Here is a 23162-nt window from a genome sequence, read left to right on the forward strand (position 1 = left end):
ATTAGAATCTGGACTTCATTTTTAGAATAAAATGCTTTATCTTGCATTCAATGTGACTAATATGTGTATGATTATAGACAGTTTAAATTTTAAAAGATGGTTGAGAGAGAGAAGAACAATGTCTCTAGAAATATAAGCCAATGGAAAGGACTCAAGCCTTCAGGCCTTTGGATGTTTTCACATGTAAATTTACATGCACAAGTATACACAAACACAATCTATAATTGCCAATACCAAACATGTGTTCTACAAAAAACCTTGTTATGTCCCTGTTATTCCTCCACCCATTCCCAGGGCCAAGCCCCTGCTATGAATAAAACCATCATTTTTAACAGTGACTGGCCTCACCTTGTAAAGAATCTAAATTTCTAATAACAAAATGTAGAGAGAGGGAGAGACAATATGTATCCATGATCGGGAAGAGAGCTGACACAGACCAAGTATCCATAATGACAGAGGAACAGACAGGACAAATCATGTACTCACAAATGGATGCAATGTAAATAGAGTCAGGGTGGCCAGAGAGTATTTCTTACCTGAGTATCCAAAGGAAATACTGGAGATGGGGCTCAGGTAGATGCCTTTGCCATAGGCTGCTCCATGCAGCTTGCAGGGAAACACCAGGATGAGTAATATGAGCCTGGGCCCTCCCATGGCTATTTATTAGGCAGCTGCAAGGCTTATCCAGCCCTCTGTCCCTCCTTCTACCTTCTCATTCAAGTAACCCTAAGCACCTATTCTCGGAAAGCCAACTGGCTGAAAAGTGGATGCAGGTTAACCCGCTTGCCTATGAAATACCACATACTGATGCATTGGAGAGTGGGAAATGGTAGAACCACTGAGTCAGTCCCTCAGCATTCATTTTCCTGTCTCCAGGCCTTGGTACATATGCAGATTCCAAAAAAGAGGAACTACAGAACAGGGAGGCAGAAGGAGAGCCAATACACACTCCCTGGAGTCTCTCTGGGCATAGAAACAAGTCTCCCATATCTACTCCTGGAATGAATAGCCATATAAATTCAAAAGCTCTAATATATTAATTCATCACAGTGGCTACAATCAGCAATTCCACATTCCTGCTTACAGGTACATTCCCATTCTCCAAACCACCAAAAAAACGCAGCCTGAGGTCAAATACAACACAACAGCCACGTTCTCTACTTACACAGTTCTAACTTCCTCTCTAGGGAAATCCACAAGACAGGTTAGGCTTGAGGACACTGAGGCAAGAACAGCTCACTCTACAGCAGCCTTCCACAAAACTGAGTAGGGAAGGGAGCGGGCAGAAATAAATGGGAAAGGGGCACAGCCTCACCTGCAGTTTGGTGTAGGATGCATTGACCAGCCCATTGCGCAGGATCGAATGCCAGTTTTCAATGTGGGACCCACTGTAAGGCAGGGTAGAATACATGTCTCCTTATGATATGAGGTTCTCAGGAACACTCCCAAGACTGCCATGCCCACCCATTCTCACCCACAAAGGACATGAAGATGGACAGGTACACCTAGTGATGGACATACACATGGATACGGTCACAGGCACGCAAGATGTATGTGTGTGGTTAAACTCTACGTCTCTATTTCCAGTCCCATCCTCTCTTCTGTGCTTCAGCTACTCCCATCCTAAATCCTCAACTCAGTATTTTCATTTACCTATTCTCCTGACATTTCCAATTCAATAAATTCATCTGAAAATCAACAAATTCATCGCTGACCCCAAATATGGCTTCCAGTTCTGACTTCATGTTCTATTTTAAGAAAACGGTTCTACCACTCCCTGTAAGTTCCCTTTAATACCTCTCTTTCTTTCTCTTTCCCTCCTCTTACAATTAGATATAAATTGTGGATTTTTCCATCAAAGTAGCTTTCAGATCTATTCTCTCCAATCTATTTCTTCAGCCACATCTTTTCACATGTAAATGTAATTTTTCCTCAGCTACACCATAGTTTGAGAATAAAGATCACGTTATATGTACCTTTTTGTCCTCTACAGCACCTACCACAATAGCATTTAATAAGTATCTGCTGACTGGTTGATGGACACATGTAACACAAACCCATATCTCAAGGGCATCCTTCTCGCTCATCCCCGCCCCCTTACCACCCCCACTGCCCAGCCCCCAGCCTCCTCACTGGAAGGCAAAGGTGCTGCCATAGAGCTTCTTGGCGGTCCGGAACCGAGCCTCCTTGGCAGGAGGGCTGCTCAGCAGGAGGAACTGGTGTGAGGTGTGCATGAACTTCAGCTGCTGCCCAGGGTGGGGGTGGAATCAGGAAAACAGAGCAGAAATCGAGATCAGGGAGGGAAGGGATGGGGATAGGGAAAAAAATCAGGCTTGCATTAACCCCACACAAGGGAAATATGCTAAGGCCCAAAGACTAAGTTGATGGACAGAGCAAAGCAGGCAGATCTAGGACCAACATGATTAGCTGGCTTACAGCCCCTCCCTGCCCCTCACCAGAAATTTAAAGCATTTAGAGGGAGAATGGTCACTTACCCTGCTGAGAGGTAGTTTGACAATGTGTGACCTGTTGCTAGAGATGATCCTGGGAAGAAACAGAGAAAAAAATAAAAAGGATAGAATAATTATGTACTTAAGCTATCCTTCCTGAACAAGTAGTCTTCCTCTGCCCTCCGGAGAATAAGGACTCCTGGGCTGTCCAAATTGTGTGAAATGTCAAGGTCACTATCTAGATATTCCTGTGGGTGATAATGCTTGTGAATAAAAAAGTAAAAAGGAAGCTACTAACTAGACACGAGCTAATTATTGGGGAGTTAAACAATGGATGAAAAAAATAAAGGGGTGGGAGGAGGGCTGCTACAAGTAGAGAGTAAAAAGGGTAGAACAAAAGAAAGAGCACAGAGGTCACCTACAAAAAAAGAAAAGAAAAAACAGAAAGAAGAGGTCTGAATTAGAATGGTGACAACTTATACCCAGGATTTAGACTCAGATTCAGCCATCCTTCCTGAGCTCAAGAGAAAACCTGAAAGCTCTCAGGAATGGGGAGATATGGAGAAAAAGTTACTGCCTAGGCTGGAAAAAGAAACAGAACAAACTAGAATGAACTTCTTTAGGAGTCAAGGACAAACTAAGCTCTATACAGGCTGAACACAGAAGACAGAAGAGAACAGACATAAAACATTGAGGGCTCAGCAAGAGAGCGCTATCTCCCAGGTGGATACAGTTTGTTGTTGTCTTTGTTTTTTGTGCCTCATCTATGTACTTGTGATGCCACCCCAGATGGTCTATGCCTAGTTATTCCTCAGGCTAAGAGGGCGAAAGCTGTTGCACTGAGGAAGTACTGAAGGCTGATTAGGAAGAGGAAGGCAAACTAGAAAGGGAAAGCTATGTCAGGAAAACAACAGAAATCGAGATCAGGAAGGGAAGGCAGCAGGGACTGTCAAAATCTTCGACAGGAGAAGAGCACAGCAATAGTGCCTCAAGGCTCTGGACATTCTATATCAGGGCAAGGGGATAGCAGGAGGAGACAGACCTCTCTGGATGCATAGAAAACTTAGTTGAAATTAACAGTGTTAATTCCTACATGCAAAGGACACAAAAACCTACTGATGGCAACTATAGTTAGTAACAATGTGTCATATTCTTGAAAATCACTATGATAGTAGATTTTAAGTGTTCTCACCACAAAAAATACATATGTGAGATAATGCATATGCTTATTAGCTCTACTGAACCACTTTGCAATGTATACATATTTCAAAACATGTTATACACAATATACGTAATTTTCTTTTTCTTTTTTTTTTTTTGAGATGGAGTTTCGCTTTTGTTGCCCAGGCTGGAGTGTAATGACACAATCTCGGCTCACAGCAACCTCCGCCTCCCGGGTTCAAGCAATTCTCCTGTCTCAGCCTCCCGAGTAGCTGGGACTACAGGCATGGGCCGCCATGCCCGGCTAATTTTGTATTTTTAGTAGACGGGGTTTCTCCATCTTGGTCAGGTTGGTCTCGAACTTCCAACCTCAGGTGATCTGCCCACCTTGGCCTCCCAAAGTGTTGGGATCACAGGTGTGAGCCACCATGCCTGGCCCTATAATTTCTATATGTCAATTTAAAAAATAAATTAACAAACCAAAAAGGAAAACAAACAACAAAACCTATTGCGAAACATGGAACACCTAAAGAGAACTTGAAAAATCATGTTAGCAGCACATCGTGGCTCATGGCCGTAATCCCAGCTACTTTGGGAAGTCAATCGGGAGGATCACTTGAGCCCAAGAGTTCAAGACTGGCTTGGGCAACATAGGGAGACTCCATCTCTATTAAAAAAAAAAAAATTAGCTGGGTGTGGTGGCCCATGCCTGTGGTCCCAGCTACTGGGGAGGCTGAGGTGATCACTTGAGCACTGAAGGGCAAGGCTACAGTGAACCATTATCGCACCACTGCACTCTAGCCTGGGCAACAGAGTGAGACCCCATCTCAAAAAAAAAAAAAAAATTAAAATAAGATTAAAAATAATTTTTTTAAAAGAAAAATCATGTCAGAATTTGTGGGCTTTTTGTAGGATGTGTTATTTTCAAGGCAAGGTATATCAACAAATTCCAAGAAAAAGCAGCCATTATTGCCTATAACCTTGGGCAGGATGTTGAAATCACCACTAAAAGAAGGTACAGGTTCCATGTCCAATAACTCCCTCCCTCCCTGTAACCCAAGAAGGATAAGCCATTCTATCCATACCACTGCAGGAGAGGATGGGCCAGGGGATCCAACTTGTCCATCTGTTTCTTGATTTCCAAATATGAGCCCTGTAAGACAATGGCCATAACATTATCTCCCCGAGAGGTGGGAGCCTACCTGCTTTCTGCTTTTCACAGAGTGACTATTAGGATCCAGGGCAAGGTAGGCAACAAAGGCCACATAGAGGAAAAAGGAGATAGGGTTCCCACCCTCAAGGAGCCCCAGTCAGGCTGGGAAGACTCATAAATAAATCTGAAAATGACTGAAGATGCTTACAAAACAACATGCAGGTGGGTCTCCCTCATTTTATGCAATTCCTACAGCCCTAAAAAGTTGATTGTAAATCAAAAAATAAATAAAATCAATGTCCCAGGAAGATTAGGCTAAAGAATCCTGTAGTAAATCTTTAAATAAAGCAAAGTGTCCTCCTGACAAGTAAATCATTCCTCCTAGGTGTATCTTATGTGTAAATCTCAACTGTGATATACAGGATTTGCTGAGAAGAGGCCCACCTGTAAATGAGTACAAATGAATGTCTATTCATGCAGAGATTGCAGACGAGGGGTGGGGAAGTCTGGTGAGGGACAGCCTTGAGTCAAAGGATGGTCACCGCTCCATGTGGCTGCCCCACCCCTAGAAGGATAGAAGATGTAGGCCCCTGTGTCTAGTTCTTTACCTCCAAGCCCCCCTCCTCCTCACCCTCCCAACCCTGGGCAGAGGTCTTTCCTTCACTTCTTAACTCCCTAAGAATTATGGCAAAACATTAAATATGAACAACTTGTAAAGGAATTAACAGCAGAGGTAAAGATTGAGACACAAAGACTAAAGAGAATAAAGAGGAGTAACAGAGCTAACAAAACAGAGAACAAGAATTGGGAAGGTTAAAGAGGAAAGACTAAAAAAAAATACAGTGAGTAGCATCTCTAAATCTTCATCCCACTCCCACAAATTACAAACAGAATAGGACACTTGAACTGGGCAGGCAGAGGAGAGGGGACAGAGAGAAGGCAGAATACCTGGGTCATCTCCCGAATGGACATCACACTATCCAGAGCTTTCTGAAGCCGCTCATAATTCTTCTTCTGTGGGGAATCAATGGGAAGAGAAGAACCAGATAAAGAAAAGTAGAGGAAAGTAAGATGTGATGAAAAGGGGCTAGATGTACAAAAAAAGTCTAGGCCTAAGGAAACAACAGTATGTCATGGAAAGAGCATTAATGGTCAGACAGTTCTGGGGTCACATGTTTACCAGCTGGGAGTAATAGGGTAAGTTATCTGGCCTCTTAGAATCTTTAGCATCCCTTTATGCAAATGAAGATAACAACTATCACCCCCATAAAGATGTTCTGAGGATTAAATAACATACATAAAGAACTCTGTATAGTAATGACAGTAATAGTGAGGTACTATGCTGGGTACTTCCGACGGTTAATTTTGTGTGTCAACTTGATTGGGCCATGAGGTACCCACTCATCCGGTCAACCATTATTTCTGGGTGTGTTTGTGAGGGTGTTTCTGGGTTGAGATTAATATTTGAATCAGCAGACTGAGTAAAGCAAATTGTCCTCCCTAATGTGGAAAGGCTTTATCCAATCAGTCGATGACCTGAATAGAACGAAAAGTCTGACTCTTCTGCCCCACCCCGCCATGAGTTTGTAGAGTTTGTAGTTACTCCTCCTGCCTGATTGCTTGAGTTGGATTATCAGTCCTTTCCAGTCTTTGGGTTTGAACTAAAAAAAAATTGGCTCTTCTTGGATGTTGAGCCTTCAGGCTTTCAGACTAGAACATACACCATTGGCTCTGATTTTTCGGTTTTGTTTTGTTTGTTTGTTTTTTTGAGGCAGAGTCTCTTGCTCTGTCGCCCAGGCTGGAGTGCAATGGTGCGATCTTGGCTCACTGCAACCTCTGCCTCCCAGGTTCAAGTGATTCTCATGCCTCGGCCTCCCAAGTCGCTGAGATTACAGGCGCCTACCAACATGCTTGGCTAATTTTTTGTATTTTCAGTAGAGACGGAGTTTCACCTTGTTGGCCAGGCTGGTCTTTAACTCCTCACTCAAGTGATCCGCCCGCCTTGGCCTCCCGAAGTGCTAGGATTACAGGCAGAAGCCACTGTGCCCAGCTCGCTCTGATTTTCAAGCCTTGGGACTGGGACTAGAACTGTACCACTGGCTCTCCTGGGTCTGCAGCCTGCTAACTGTAGATGTTGGGACTTCTCAGCCTCCATAATCATGTGAGGCAATTCCTTATAATAAATCTCTTTCTCCTCTCTCTCTATATATCTCCTATTGGCTCCGTTTCTCTGGAAAACCCTAAAACAGCACTTTACATATATTACTTCTCATTTTTATAACGATCTGCAAAATAAATATTATCCCTTTCTACAAGATAAGGAGATTGAAGTTTAGAAAGGTTAAGTGACTTGCCTAATACCCTTCAACTGGGGACTAGCAGAACCTCAAATGGAATCCAGGTCTGTCTGGCTCCGAAAGCCCTTCTTCCCTATCATAATGTAACTAATATTAATTCTTCTCCTCTTTCTGTGTCAAACGTTGCTACTTACTGAAACAGCTAAACCACAGAGTTTAAGAGTTCTGTCCCTTATTCCAAGCCCTGTATATACCAGAATGTCAGCCTATAGTCTCCCACTATCTTTTACCATTTCTATTCCTTAGCCCTGACTTTCTCAAGTAACATACCTTAGGGTTAAAGGCCAGAGTCTTGGGATCAGTGGGGTCCACCACAGAGGGATAAGGCTCAAAGATGATGCTCTTTCTAGGGGACTCTAAAGCTGCCCTACACATGGCCACCAGCAGATCCACCACCTTAGGGGAAAGGAAAAAAAGGGGGCAGAAGCTAAATGATTTCCCAGTACTGGGAGTCACAGAGTATCTAGTATTTCTCTCTGATGTTCTTTTAAAAAGCAAATATGTTTAAGCCTTTTAAAATAGAAAATACAAGCTCATAAAAATTCGAGTAATACCAAAGTAACTAAAGAAACATTAAAAAAACCATCTTCCTGCCCTTAAGCTAATCTCATTCCTCACAGGTAAGTACTAGTGAATTTGACGTATATCCTTCCAGATAATTTTCCTATGGAAATATTTTCTTTTCTTTCTCTCTCATTCTTTTTTAAAGAGACAGGGGCTCACTCTGTTACCCAGGCTGGAGTGCAGTGGCGTGATTATGGCCCACTGCAGCCTCGACCTCCTGAGCTCAAGCCATCCTCCCATCTCAGCCTCCCAAAGCACTGGGATTACAGGTGTGAGCCACTGTGCTCGGCCCATTATTTTCTTACATGGAAAGTTTTACTACGTATACTGTTGTATTTGCTTTTTTATATAACTATGTTAAAATTTTCTGTCCATAAATAATACCTATATAGTACGTCTACTCTAAGGACATCCCATAATTTCTTTAACTGGTACCCCTACAGATGGGGTTGTATCCATTTTTTATTTTACAAACAATACGACAGTGGGTATCTTATACACAAAAGCATTTTTGGAAGTTAAATTCCAAGAATGAAATAGTTGGGTTCCTCTGTCTTTCTTGATCCCAATTCCCCAACCACGTTTCCCTCCCCCATACCTCTGCTCCAGTGGCCACCTCCTCTGCAGCTCCGGACATGACGCCCAGTGTGTAGAAGGAGAAGACACATAGTTCACGAGTACAGACAGCTGGCTGAAAGGATATATTAAACAGATGGTGGTGGGATGGGGTGCGCAATAAGGTGTAGGCAGAGACGGACAGTCCTGCCCTCAGACAACTCTAAAACAGGGTAGGAATTTGAGGCCCTCTATATCAGGAGAAAACTACCAATAAAGTCTTAATCAGAATGCCTTACTGGTAAGTTTGGGAGTTAACACTGTCTCCGCTATGAAGCCTTCCCTGATCTTCCTGTGATGTCAGATGCTCTCTCACCTGATTTTTAACAATGCTAATATCTCTTCTATAAACTTAACATACACTGTGATTTGTCTGTCTCCCATCTGGACTTAAGAGTCCTTGAGGACAGCATCATATCCAATCATCTTGGTTAATATCTGATCCCCATTTTTAAATGTCAGGTGGACTCTATCCTAAATATTCTCATATCCTCATCTCTCTAAACAGTACTGCTGAGATTTGTTTTCTAAGAAAAATCAACGATTTCTAGAGTATCAGGGTGTACAGACAGAATTTTACCTTGACCACAGACCAAGGAAGAAGGAAATAAAGGAGAGGAGTGAAGAGGACTTGGTTAAGGAAGAGGATCATAGAGTAGGGACCTATACCTTCAGCATAGATCCATTTTGGAAGACATGCTGCTCATCACACACTACACAGTACTCATTCAATGTTGGAATCCTCTGCTCTGCATACTTCATGATCTGGGAAGAGAACAGATTCTAAGTCTTTTGGAAGTATTGGCACACACAGACATGGGAAATAATTTCAGCTTTTTTTTCCAGCTACCCTCCATCCTCCCAGCCCCATGCCTAAGGTAGGACATATTCTTAGGCTGTGTACTTAAACTGATGACTGTATGGTATAGTAAAAATAAGACCATGATGTTTGATTGAGAAGACCTGGGTTAACTTCCTACTTCTAATACTTAATGGCATATATAACTTTAAGCAAGTCAGTTAACCTGAGCCTTGGTTTCTTCGTTTATACAGCAGAGCATTATTCACCTCATAGGGGTATTGCAAGAAATGAGATCATGTCCATGAAAGCATTTTAAAAATATAAAATGGGTGCTAATCAAACTATTAAAAGTACTTGTAATTATAGGCTGTCCTGGGACAGGAGAGCATTCATTCCATGATTAGATGGCAGAAGGTCCTGAGAAGCCATTTCAACTACCTAGAACAATTAGCCAGTCCACTGGTAGTCAAAACTACAGACAATTCTGTACTGGGAAGATAGCAAAATCCAGAGCTAATGCAACAATATCCTGAAGTGTTTTTTTGTTTGTTTTGTGACACCCTGTCTTAACATAGCTTTTGTGCATAAATCAAGTTGTTCCCATTTCACATGATTTTAGGCTGGTAATAGGACATGCAAGAGACTTTATTCATTTAATGCAGATTTACCGAATGCCCATTATGTACCCAGCTCTGTGAAAGGTCTTCTTGATTATGAAATAAAGGTTGTTTTCTCAGAAGCTAAGCTTCAATAGGAGAGATGTGGCATGTTTATAAATTAATAACAATTCAAGGCAGCCCATAGTATGTGACACACAGGTGCCATATGAAACAAACAAACAAAAATATTAACAGTTTAGTGAGGGGAGACATCACTTCTAGTTAATGCATTGGAGTAATGGCAATTTTATGGAAAAGGTGCCATCTGACTCTTGATGGCAATAGGAAGATATAAGGAATGACATGAACAAAGGTAACAGAGATGCAAAAGTGAAAGCATGCCCAGGGAATAAAGAGATTTTAAAAAGCAAATGACCAGTAGTAGCTGAGCAGTGAAAGGGGTCTGTGAAGAATACTAAAAATCACTTGAGCAAGGGCTATTGGGAATCATTAGGGAAATGAGTGTCAATCTCACTCTCATCTCATGTCATATGAGTCTCGACACCCACACACTTAAAACTGGCAGTGCCTCATTGGCACTTGATCATAAGTGGTAAGTGTCTTTCTAGTAATGTTGTCAGTTTCCTGAAGATGGGAACTATGCCTTCTTTCTTTCTACCATTAGTTTTGGAAGCAAAGCAATTCAGGAAGTATTTGATTGAGGAGCTGGGAGGTGTTAGGAGACCAAATGGGTCAGACAACAGGAAAGGGTTTTGGAGTGACGATTTTGACTTGATTACCTGAACAAGGAATCCATACTCCAGAGTGGGAATGTTCTTGCAGTGACCACTGACCTGGTAAGAGTAAAAAGACAGACCCCATGAACCTCCTATGAAGCTGGGGCCTAGACAGACCTGACTCTTGCCCATCACCTAGGACTCTCCTAAAGCAGCTAAACCTTAGCTCAGAATCCCAAAGCTGGAAAGGAGACTTTTAGACATTTTTGCCAAAGGTGCTGGAAAAGGGCTTACCTATTCCTTAACCCTCCTTCAAAGTAGGTGGAATATGTTAGTACAGCAGCTATAGTTAACTACAGTCCCACTCACAAACTAATAAAATCATACATGACTTCTCCTTGAGATTCCCATCTCGAGACTCCCTGCTTCACGGTCTATCAGAGAAGCTTGCCAGACAGTTTAGACGTAAGTTTTTTACTGTTAAAAAATGTGTTCCAGCTGGGAGTGGTGGCTCATGCCTGTAATCCCAGCACTTTGGGAGGCGAAGGCAGGTGGATCACTTGAGCTCAGGAGTTCAAGATTACCCTGGCCAACATGGCAAAAGCCCATCTCGACAAAAATATGAAAAATTAGCCAGTTGTGGCATGCGACTATAGTCCCAGCTACTCAACAGGCTGAGGTACGAGGATCATTTGAGCCTGGGAGGCAGAGACTGCAGTGAGCAGAGATTACCATTGCCCTCCAGCCTGGATGACAGAGTGAGACCCTGTCTCAAAAAAAAAGAAGTGTTCCATTCTACTCACTCATGGTACCTACCTAGGTTTGATTTATGATGCCTAGACAACCATACCCCCACCCCATTTTGAGAAACTACACTCCCACATTTCCACTCCCAACCTCCTGATAGCCAAGTCAAACCCTCCCCAGCCCATGTACCAAAGGAGAGGTCCGTGCTGGGGGAGGGAGGCCCACGTGCTGAGGGCACAGGAGACCTGCCTGGGGGCTGGGAGGGTAGCCAAACACCTCCACTTTGGGGTTCTTCATGGTACAGGAGATGGAACGGTTCATGAGACGCCCAACCCGAAGCTCTGGTACACCTAGTTTGCCTTTCAGCATGGAGTCCTGTATGATAGGGAAACTGGGAGACCTGGAGAGAGAGAGCAAAGAGAAGTGATAAAACTGGGGATTTCATAGGAGCCCTACAGGGTACTGGAGATAAGTGAGCCCTAAGCCAAAAGTTCTAAACCAAAGAAAGACAAACTCATATCTGAGGAAAGTTGCATTGTATCTTAAACACTATTAAAACAAGTAGATCACACATATGAATTTAAATTTTTATGTCATCATCTGTGGGTTCTTCACATTGGGACACTGAGGGTGGGCAGACGCAGAGCATAGGTTATTATGTTTCTAAGCCAAGTATGGAATAATCCCTTGGAAAGGCTGCCTGTTTTTCTTACTGAGAGAGAGAGAAAAACAGAGAAAGAGAGAGAGATTAAGTGTTAAACACTGTGCTAGGCAAAAAGTAGCTGCATCCCAAACGGCCTAATACTGACTATCTGACTGTCAACAATGATTCCTGGGAAGCTACAAATCTGGGTTTGTGTCTGCCTTAGGAAAATGTAGACCTGGGGTCAAAGAATGGAGCAATATTTATTTCCAGAAGCTAGCAAGGAATTACTGCCTGTTCTCTGACACTTTCCTCTTAGGATGGGGAAACGGATCAGGGCAAAAGAAAAGAAAGATGGAAGATTCAACCTACATTTCTCCAAATACATATCACGAGCTAGGTATTCTGTTTTACATAAAGGATTAGGTATTAACATTGGGTAAGGGGTAGAAAGGTAAGGACACATAGGGAACAGGACCATGTGAGTGGTGTCAGTAGTTAAAGAGACAGAATTCAGGAAAGAGAGGGGACAGAAAAGTTTATGTAATCAAGAAGGTGGGGGGTGGGGGCTATCACAAGGTGTTTACAGATGATCAGCTTTAGGGAGCACTTACTTGGGGATGGGTGAAAAGATGCTGAGGCCAGCTCGGAACTTCTTGATAGTACCACTTGCCTTGAACCAACTGTGCCTCTTCTCCTGCTGGGTCTTCAAGAAATCGTTGCTCAGATGTTTCCATTGTTGAGATGTAAACATACCCAGGATCCTGAGGGATCAAAAAGAATGAGCTTAGGCAAGATGAGGCAGGGTCAAGAAGTAAGGACTAAGAGAGGCAAATAATCTAAAATTCAGACCCAGGGACTACAAAACTAGTTGTGGCAGGGAAATGTGTATATGAAGACCCCTTAAAATGATCTTAGTAAATAAAAAAATCACCACCCCAGAGCACCCCTTTACCCTGGAGGATACCTATCCTAATGGACCAGAAAAATTCTGAGATGCTTTGCCTTTAGAGGCAGATTTCAAAGGTGAGTCTTCGAAGGCTGCAAACCTTGAAATCTATTGCCAAGAATGACTATACTGTTGACAGGGAAACAGAAGTGGTAGGATGGAGGTGAGTACCACTTTGTTCCTTGTGAGTCATGAAGAAAGGGAGTAGGGACATAAGGGGTACTGACATTGAAAAATTATATTCCCAAATTTATGGTTTCCAATTTGAGCTACGCCCTTAGCTAGATTTGTCAATCCTTTCACTTGTCCTTGATCAGTTCTCTCTAGCATTACTCTAAGGTATTGTTCTAAATCCTTATTACCTTCTTTAAGTTACTAACTTCATCTACAACCAATAACCCCTCTTCTTTCTTAAGCCATCAGATATCAGTTCCCTTAATTTTCCAACCCTACTATAAAATCTATTTATATTTCCACCCTACCTCGATCCCTCCATTTTCTGGAGGTAAGGTGACCCTTCTACCTAAGATCAGTCCTTCGATTTGTGCTCTAGATCTCAGCCCTGACTTGCCTTTTTAGGGACCTTGATGTGTCAATCATTCCCCTTTCCTCTCAGTTCCTTTCCAAAAGTCAACAAAAAATGGCAACTTTCTGCACCTTAGTCTAGTTAACCTCTCCCTGTTGCTTTCCCATCCCCACCCAAATTTCTCAACCCATATTCATTGTTTCTATGTTGTTGCCAACCACTCACCTCTCAAATTTCTGTATTCTGGATCCTACCTTCATCACTAAAATTGTTCTCATCCTGATGCTAAATCCAATGGAAACTCCCAGGTTCTTCCCTTATCTTCTCTAGCATCTGGCCCTCCTTGCAGAACCTGCCCTCCTTTGTCTTCTGTGCCACCTTTCTCTTCCTACATTACTCTGACTTACCTGCAGTGTTACTTCTTCCTCTGCCTACCGTGCTGGTTTCTTTGAGATTTTGTCTGACTGTTTAAGGGTATTTTGTCCTTGATCCTATCTTCTTTTCCCATTATCATGCCCTCCTTTGGCAATCTCATATTCACTGGCTGTAATTTCTTCCCACACGCACTGATGCATATCTTCAACCCTAACTTCTCCGGTAAGTAGCAAATTGACATTTCGGATAAGCATCTCCACCAGCATATCCAAAAGTTACTTTTAAATAACATGCCAAAAATGGAACTAATTACCTATCCTCATCCTACAAAACTGCTCCCTTCTCATATCCCTATTTACATTGGTGGTATCACAATTTACCCATACATCTAGGTTGGAAACCTACACGTATTTTCCACTATTCTTTGGCCCTTATGGCTATATTCAATACATCTAAATCAGTCTTCAAGTCTTATTGACTTTATACCTCACAAATCTTTCTAATCTGTCTCTCATCTCCATTCTCACCTATAATCACACTTTAGCTCAGGCCTTTAGCATCTCTTGTCTTGACTTTTACAAAAGCAACCTATTACACTAGTTCTGGTCTCTTGTCTCATCCCCTCCTACCCATTTTGTACAATGCTACCAGAATGGTTTTTAAAAATTAATCTGACCACGTCATTTCTTTGCCTAAACCCTTCAATGTTCACACTGCCTACAGGATAAAAGTCCAAGACCCTCTCTAACTTGAACCCTTCCCTATTCTCTGGCTTTGGCTTCTACACCCTCAGCTTGTATTTTACCAGCAATATTTAACTACCTGAAGCTCCCTACACATATACTGCTTTATGTGACGAAGCCCCTGCAAATGTTATGCACCCTCAGAATCTGTCTACATGGACAACTCTTACCCATCTTTGAAAATTACTAATCATTGGCTGGGTGCAGTGGCTCACACCTATAATCCCAGCACTTTGGGAGGCTGAGGCAGGTGGATCACTTGAGGCCAGGAGTTCGGGACCAACCTGGCCAACATGGAGAAACCCCATCTCTACTAAAAATACAAAACTTAGCCAGGCATGGTGATGGGTGCCTGTAATCCCAGATACTTAAGAGGCTGAGGCACAAGAATCACTTGAACTCAGAAGGCAGAAGTTGTAGTAAGCCAAGATCATGCCACTGCACTCCAGCCTGGGTGAAAGCAAGACTCTGTCTCAAAAAAAAAAAAAAAAAAAGAAAATAATTAATCATCACCCTTTCAACAGACAGAGTCTCTCTTCAGTGTCCTTTCTAAACCTTACATATTCACCTGTATTAGAATATGTATCCAGTGGACTCTATTTGAAACTTCACTGAGAGTGGAAAATATGCTTCATTTCTTTGTATACCAAATACTTAGCTTAATGCTCAACACATTCAATAAACTAAAATTAAATCCCTAGAGACTTACTCTGAAGAAACCACTAGAGAAATATGAATAGCATGACTCTGATTCCAGGGTAGTAAAAATGCTAAGTAGTGATGAGCCTCTTTTACCTCTAGAAAGTCTCAGGTTCTGACACCCAAGAACTATACACTCACTCTCCACAACCTTAAATCTGGCTCCCTAAATTTATTTTAGCTTTTCCTGGGCATATTTCAGAAAGACATTTTTGGAAGGAGGTATTCCATCCAAGGCTCTGCCTGTCCATCCATACATTTCCATCTCTCTTTCCTTCCTTCACATGTCCATGACCAGAAAAGACCAAAGTTCTTACTTTTTCAACTGAAGACCCAGCCCAAATCCTTCCTTATTTGATGGCTGGAAAACCTCAATTGATGGTTCTGCAAAGAGAAGAGAAAGCTACTAGTAAGTATGTATCTCTTGACTTCCTGGAGTCCAAAGCTCAGGGGAAGAGCTTCTGTAAATTCTAAAGATCATAGCTGCTGGGTACTCTAAACAGTAATGGTGGAAGAAAAAAAACATCTGAAGCAGAAGGCAGATTCTAGAAGCTCTCACATGAATCTGAAATATCTTCAGTAGGATGTTGAGAAAAGGAGGAGAAAGAAATTTTATCTTGGAACCAGAGAAAACAATGTCATTAAGCAAGAAGGCCTTTAGGGAATGGTTATCAGGTGACAGGGGCTGAAGACACCAATTACACGGGACTAAAAAGCCCCTACCAATAGCCTGCAGATTGAGCCCAAGGACCTTGTTCCTAATTTTTTTCTACCTTAGTTAACTTAGGGCTTTGGATTAGACCACACTCAGACCACCCACTTGCCCAAAGTCACTGCCTTTACCTGGTCCATCTAGGTACTGGGAGAGAGAAAATCGCAGCCTCAACACAATAGGTTCTGTCCGGAGGACCTTCCAGGCTGTAGAGACTTCCTCCTAAAAGAAGACGGGAAAAAGTTTCCAGTTTAGCAACATACAGGAATGGAACTGAAATTTCCCCTATATGACACACACATGCACATGACAGTACACACCACTGTCTGCTGAAGGTCTAGGAAAGACAAAGATGAAGAATATATGCTCCAAATACAGCACTCGGGAACAAGACTCCTGGCCTACATGACAAATTCCACAAGTCCAGCTAGACATGTTGTTGGCAGGTACTAGCCCCACTTACATCGAGGAAGCTGATGTTGATGTGGAGGTCAATGTCCACGTCATCGATAGTTCCATATTCTCTATAGAGATACAGGTGACAACAGGTGAGACTCATTAAGGGAAAAAGAAGGGAACAGAAACTGAGGTGGAAAGAGAACTTAGCCTGGGGACAGGAGAAAGGGAAAAGTGGACAACAGTTTTGTACCTAGGGTCTTAGCTACAGCCTTACACCACTTACATGATCAGTGTCTTCTCCCAGGCCAAAAGCATTTCTTACCTGAAAGGTGAGACTACTGGCCCAGAGGGGTCTAGGATAAGAGGGAATTCCTAAGAAAAGTGGCCTTACTTCTCTACTCTCTACTGTCAGTCAAGCTCATTTATTCTGAGCATTTTCTATCATTAAGTTCATAATTTATCCCACTATCATATGATAAAAAGAAAAACCTCTAGCCTTTTAACAACTCAGAAAGAAGTGACTTGCTCCCCTGCCACCCCTGAAGCAGAGTCCCACCTGATGGATACAGAGTTCTCACTGTAGATCTCCTTCACGGCTTCAATGTCTGCATCAAGCTGTGGGTGTCGATACAGGTCAGCTGCACAGCTTCCCTGAGATAGCAGCAAAAATGGTGGTGGAGAGAGGTGGAAAAAGACAAGGGAAAGAGAGAGATGATAACAAAAAGAATATGAAGAGACACCAGGAACAGGAGAAATCAGACAGTAATATAGGGGAAGTGAAAGCCACTTATGTGAAGGGGTTCTCAGTGGTGACCCTACCAAGGGATTTCATTAACAGAGGTCTGCATTTCACCACGACTTTAAAAAGGTTCAGCATACCAAATGTAGGCTTTTGCTTGGAGTTCACTTCCTTAAATCTCCAGCTTTTCCTCTCAGACCTTGACCAGGATACCTCCTATGACAACTCAGCACAGGCTGAAGTTACAGGTTTCCTAAGATTGGTTCTATATGAAGAGTATTCTGAGAGTCTGGGTATTTCTGCTCAGGGCTGTGCCTGGGTAGTGATGGCATTAAGCAATCGCTGGCAGAATAATCTTTTAAGATGTGACCCTAATGAATGAAACTACCCCCACTGGTTAGTGTTAAGAGTCAGAAAATAATTATGTCTAATAAGAACATATGGGTAGTCTCCACATACAGAGGATGCAGTTTACTCTGGTGGAACAAGTATGATTCCAAAGAAAGAGCAAGGGCATGGGATCAGCTCTGACAAGACCATGCTCAGACCACACCAACCTCATCTCATCTGTGCTCCAGAACCTCTTTCACTCCTGATGTATCCAAAGAGCAGCACACATCTAGACCATCCAACATGGGGGTCTTGGGAGATGAAACCTCACCTGAACTCCATAGAGAAATTCCTCTGATTCATTATCTCCCTCCGAGTCGTCATCATTCCAGAACTGGCCTTTGATGTCCTAGTGATGAGAAATAAGGATATCATGCTTTGTTAGGTCCCTATTATCCCATGGAAGCGGGTGGGATGATATGATGGGAAACAGATTCCCACAAAGATTGGGAAAAGACAGAATAACTGAAGCCCCGATCCCTTTACACCTTTCACCTCACCCTTTGGGAGAGTTTCAGTCTCTTCCTGATATGATCATATCCATAGACTAGCTCTTAGTGGGACAGAGGAAAAAATTTAGGGAATTTTGGCCTTCTGAAGTCTCAGCATGATGATTGAGAGGCTCTGGTAGCCAGCAGGAGAGAAATGCAAATGACTTCAATGTCAAGGTTGATTCCTAAGCATATCTCAGTTCCAGTACAAGCTGGCCTCTTCCAGGATCATTACCTAAGACAGTTCCCAAGCATACCTAAGCTCTCGTCTCATTATTTTCTTTCTATCCTTTAAAGTACTTAACTCTCCTCTCTCTCCCCAAGAAAACCCACCTACACAAAAGTACCAAGTAATACTGTTTCCGTGCCCCTTCCCTTTCCTTTAACTTCAAATAGCCACTCTATCTTCCACAAGGGTAGAAGGGAAAATACCAAGAAAGGGTGAGACCTGCACTTTGTCTCCTCCACCCTTTGAACAATCAGTTGGAGAGGTGGGCAGTCAGTTCTCACCATTGGGTCAGTGGGTCACACACACTCTCAGGTCAGTGCTAGGCAGCACCCCTCCATACCACCAGCCGAACCAAGGTCAACGAAATCGGCATTTAGGAGACCACAAAAGGAGGGAAGGTAGGGCACGATGTCAGGGACAACTGGAGATCTGTTGGGGATGGCAGGCTCTGCTGCTGTGGTGGTAACAAGTCACTGTCCTGTGGAAAGTAGAAAACAATGGGTTTCATCACCATTTAATAGGTGGGTGGTATATATACAGGCACACATATTTATGAATACGCTTTTCTTTTGAGATGGAGTTTCACTCTTGTCACCCAGGCTGGACTGCAATGGCGTGATTTTGGCTCACTGCAACCTTCACCTCCAGTGTTTAAGCAATTCTCATGCCTCAGTCTCCCAAGTAGCTAGGATTACAGGTGCCCGCCGCCACGCACAGCTAATTTTAATATTTTCAGTAGAGATGGGGTTTCACCATGTTGGCCAGGCTGGTCTCGAACTCCTGACCTCATCTGATCTACCGGCCTTGGCCTTCCAAATTGCTGGGAATACAGGCGTGGACCATTGCACCGGCCCATTAATACACTTTTATTATACATACAGATACTTGCATATAAAAAGACATGCTTGTATGCATATACATGCACACTTGCACATGTAGTTCTTTATAGATAATGAAACAGAAAAGCACTATATACAAGATATTGCTATTCTACTTAAACTGGAAAGCTGGGATTAGAGCAAGACCTTGCTCTAGCTCATAATGTTACAACTCCTAAAGCCAAAAGTGATGGTGGCAGGACAAGATGCTTATGTTTACTCTGTCCGTTAATTCTTCAGAGTACCAACTCACACCAGAGTTAAGATTCAGAATCGGATTATTTCTAGACTCTTTATTCTTAGTTATTTCTCCATGTTGAGCCATTATCTCTCTTTAAACATCAGTATTACTAGCTATTATATGGCAATGATAGCTAACTTAAAAAGTCCTCAACGGCTGGGTGCAGTGGCTCACGCCTGTAATCCCAACACTTTGGGAGGCCAAGGTGGGCGGATCACCTGAGGTCAGGAGTTCAACACCAGCCTGACCAATGTGGTGAAACCCTGTCTCTACTAAAAATACAGCTACTCAGGAGGGTGAGGCAGGAGAATCGCTTGAATCCAGGAGGCGGAGGTTGCAGTGAGCCGAGATCGCGCCATTGCACTCCAGCCTGGGCAACAAGAGCAAACACTCTTGTCTCAAAACAAAAAGTCCTCAACAACAACACTGAACATCTTTTGCCAGTTATGATCTCAGTTGTCATTGCCAAAATAATGCCCTAGAGTCAGCTTGGAACCTGCTTCCCAAATAAAAATGCAATAATTATCCCAAAAAATGCTTAGAAAAACACTTAATCCAGAGCCCTTTCATATACAGTTCCCTGCTTGCTTCTAATCTCACAGACTCCTAATCCTATACCAGCAACTTTTAGCCCCACTAAAGCCTCCACATATAGCAGAAAAACAAAACAAAACAAAAAACTCATCTGTGAAATTATGAAGGCTTTAATGGCTGAAGATGGCAAAGTTATCGTAAGAGCAGGCTAAAAAAGCTTTCTGCTGATCTCTAGACCAGCAAGTCACTAGCTCTGCATATATTTCAGTTGAAAACACTCCAACCTCAAACAGAGGTGTTCTTGGTCTCTAATACAGTTCTTCTTCTTCTTCTTCTTCTTCTTCTTTTTGTTTTCTGACAGAGTTTTGCTGTGTCGCCCAGGCTGGAGAGCAATGGCGCGATCTTGGCTCACTGCAGCCTCCGCCTCCCGGCTTCAAGCAATTCTGTCTCGGCCTCCCAAGTAGCTGGGATTACAGGTGCCCGCCACCACGCCCAGCTAATTTTTGTATTTTTAGTAGAGACAGGGGTTTCACCAGGTTGGCCAGGCTGGTCTCCAACTCCTGACCTCAGGTGATCCACCCACCTTGGCCTCCCAAAGTGTTGGGATTACAGGCGTGAGCCACTGTGCCTGGGTGGTCTCTAATAAAGTTCTACTGAATGTCACGTTTCCAGATTAGTGATTCTCTGACTAGGGTTGGTGGACCTGTAGCATCAGTATCATCTAGGAACTTGTTAGAAATGCAAATTCTCAGACTCCTCCTAAGACCTACTGAATTAGAAACTACAGAAATGGCCAGGCACTGAGGCTCACGCCTGCAATCCTAGCACTTTGGGAGGCCCAGGTGGGCAGGTCACCTGAGGTCAGGAGTTCAAGACCAGCATGGCCAACATGGTGAAACCCCTTCTCTACTAAAAATAAAAAAATTAGCCAGGCATGGTGGTGCACACCTGTATTCCCAGCTACTCGGGAGGCTGAAGCAGGAGAATCGTTTGACCCGAGGTGGCAGAGGTTGCAGCAAGCCGAAACTGCGCAAAAAAGAAAGAAATTCCAGAAACTGGACCCAGTAATCTGTGTTTTAACACACCCTCCAAGTTGTTCTGATGCATAAAATTTGAGAACCACTGTTCCAGTTCTAGATCCTTGTGTGTTCTACGGACCTGTGGTTCATTCCTTAGATACCAACTTAAATCTGGTAACTAAGCCAGGATGGGAACAAAAGGCACAATGCCAGAGCAGAGCCAGCATAGGAGTCTTCCAGCCGATAGTGTTGCCTGATCTCTCAGAAACAACATGCAAAAGGAAAGTATAACTGAAGTTCTTAGAGATGGAATGACCTGATCACTGAGATTTGTTTTAAAATACTACCCTGGCACACACACATAAAAAAATGAGGGAGGATAATAGATGAAATAAATATAGCAAATAGCAAAATGTTGATTACCAATGAAGCTAAGTGACGTACATGAGGGTTTTCTGGTAATCCCTACCTCCCTACTTTTGTGTAAAGTTGAAAAGTTTCAAAATAAAAAGTTAAAAAAAAAATCAGAAGCTACTCTAATGGACTCTCCTCAGAGTCAACTCTAAATGTTAACAGGAAGATTAACCAAGACTCTACAATTGCCTCATTTTGCTGTTTGCTGTTCTTCAAACTCACCAAGCATATTCCCATCATATTCCCAAGCATATTCCCACCACAGGGCCTTTGTCCCTGCTGTTTCCCTTTCTCGGAATGCTTTCCACCCATATATCCACATGGCTTGTTCCTTCACTCTTCCAGATCTCTGCTCAAAGGCCACCCTGACCATCCTATTTACTGAAACAGCAACAACTCAACACCCACATACTAGCACTCTCTATTTCCCTTCCCAGCTTTATTTTTTTTCACTTACCATGTTCTAACACATGAAATGTTTATCAGAATATACACTCTGGTGGCAGAGGCTTTGACTGTTTTCAGTCTACATTCTTAGTCCCTTAAAACATTTCTTGAATGAGTGAATGAATGAATGAACCCTCTGCTGGATACTGAAGTCTAATGGGAGATATATACAATAACCTACATGTTTCTACACATAGACAAAAATCACACAAAAAATGATTTTAAAAACCAAAACTTCATTCACCTTCAAGAGTAGCTGAGAACCAGAATGTGAAGATCTTGGGGTGAGGTTCGTGAGATTTGAAAATAAACAGTCAAGTGCTGATCTGGATGATCACAGAGAAGTAAAGAGGGAGGCACTAAATGTCCAGCCTGGGTTGCCCTGGCGTGAGGGGTAGGATGATGGCAGCGTTAGGCCAGAAATGCCAACTTTTCACGGTCTTTGTCGCTGCAGAAGTCAAGAAAAATTTAGCCTCTTTCCAAGGGCTGTTGCTGCTTGGTTTCTGTTGCTATCACAAGGAGAAAAAGGTAGTTGAGAGGGAGATCGTCTCGTTCAAGGAAGAGACAGTTCAGAGATTACCAGCTTTTTCAAACCAGGCTGCTTTAGTGAAAGGGACTTGTTCCCTCTCCTCTCAATGCCCTTTCCTCTGGAGAGATGGAAAGTGGATTTAAAAGGTGAAGAGTTGGAATTCACAGAATCACAGACACGTTTTAAAAAACAAGCCGGAAAGGTGGCCTAATTCAAAGCTTTCATATTACACACAGAATACTTAGACCTATAGAGGTTGAGCAATTTGCTTAAGGTTAGGCGTACAGAAGGACTGGGATGTAAAGACATTGAACAGGTCCTAATTACATCTAATCTTCACGTGGTGTGCTTATAATTGAGTTGTTCATGAATCAAGCAAGAAAGGCCTATCTGATTTATCTAAATGAGGTAAAGAATGGGACCTTACAAAAGAAGTTGGGCCAAAAATAAGATTATATGAGGAGTGTCCAGAGAAGGTGTTAAACTCAGCAACTAATATAGAACGCTTTATGAATTTCCACGGGAATAAGTCAAATGTAAACGAGCAAGTCTGGATCACAAACGTCTTTCCCTAGGCCATGGGCGCTTCTCTGGGTGTGACAACTTCACGTCTAGTCAAAGCAGCTTCAGAGCTCAACGTTAAAAATGGGGGTTGGGCTCCCGGCTTTGTGGTCCTGGAAGAGGTTACCCCACTCCATCCCGTGTGCTCCCTTCTCAGGACTAGGCCACTAAACAAAGACTACGACGAAGAATCACTGAGGGGCGATTCCCGCAAGGCAGCGCTATCTCGGGCACCCAGTAGGGAGAGAGGACAGGGCTGCCCCCACCCCGCGAAAACACTCTCTGGCACCCGTGCTTCCAGGACAGGCCCTGAGGCCTCTCCCGGGGAAGCAGTTACACCGGTTCTCCGGGGCTCCCCTGAAGACCCCAAAAACACTCAACACCTGCCTCCCCAGGGAAGACGCTCTGTGCCCGATCTATGCCGCTCGGTCGCCGGGCCTGAGAAGCCTGTCCAGCCTA

The 23162-nt window shown here is 43.1% G+C and overlaps 1 protein-coding gene across 2 annotated transcripts in view; it reads right to left on the reverse strand.

The window, feature by feature from the left end:
• PARP6 (poly (ADP-ribose) polymerase family, member 6) overlaps positions 1-23156 on the reverse strand; it is a 30989-nt gene extending 7833 nt beyond the window's left edge. The window contains exons 1-19 of one of the 2 annotated variants that reach the window (XM_011978600.1): positions 21858-23156; positions 18362-18558; positions 17632-17709; positions 16788-16882; positions 16296-16356; positions 15964-16054; positions 15438-15504; positions 12443-12592; positions 11375-11585; positions 10502-10555; positions 8970-9065; positions 8284-8376; positions 7392-7517; positions 5713-5778; positions 4697-4764; positions 2496-2544; positions 2134-2243; positions 1316-1388; positions 537-606 (exon numbers count right to left, since the gene is read on the reverse strand). In XM_011978600.1, coding sequence (XP_011833990.1) covers positions 537-606; positions 1316-1388; positions 2134-2243; positions 2496-2544; positions 4697-4764; positions 5713-5778; positions 7392-7517; positions 8284-8376; positions 8970-9065; positions 10502-10555; positions 11375-11585; positions 12443-12592; positions 15438-15504; positions 15964-16054; positions 16296-16356; positions 16788-16882; positions 17632-17709; positions 18362-18364 — 1561 coding nt within the window. In that variant the 5' untranslated portion in view covers positions 18365-18558; positions 21858-23156. Of the gene's footprint in view, positions 1-536; positions 607-1315; positions 1389-2133; positions 2247-2495; positions 2545-4696; positions 4765-5712; positions 5779-7391; positions 7518-8283; positions 8377-8969; positions 9066-10501; positions 10556-11374; positions 11586-12442; positions 12593-15437; positions 15505-15963; positions 16055-16295; positions 16357-16787; positions 16883-17631; positions 17710-18361; positions 18559-21857 lie in introns of both variants that reach the window. The other variant, XM_011978599.1, reaches the window with a different exon arrangement.
• Between the last annotated feature and the right edge of the window lie 6 nt (positions 23157-23162).

The sequence above is a fragment of the Mandrillus leucophaeus genome, unplaced genomic scaffold (genome assembly GCF_000951045.1).
Source record: "Mandrillus leucophaeus isolate KB7577 unplaced genomic scaffold, Mleu.le_1.0 Scaffold197, whole genome shotgun sequence".
Classification (NCBI taxonomy): Eukaryota; Metazoa; Chordata; class Mammalia; order Primates; family Cercopithecidae; genus Mandrillus; species Mandrillus leucophaeus.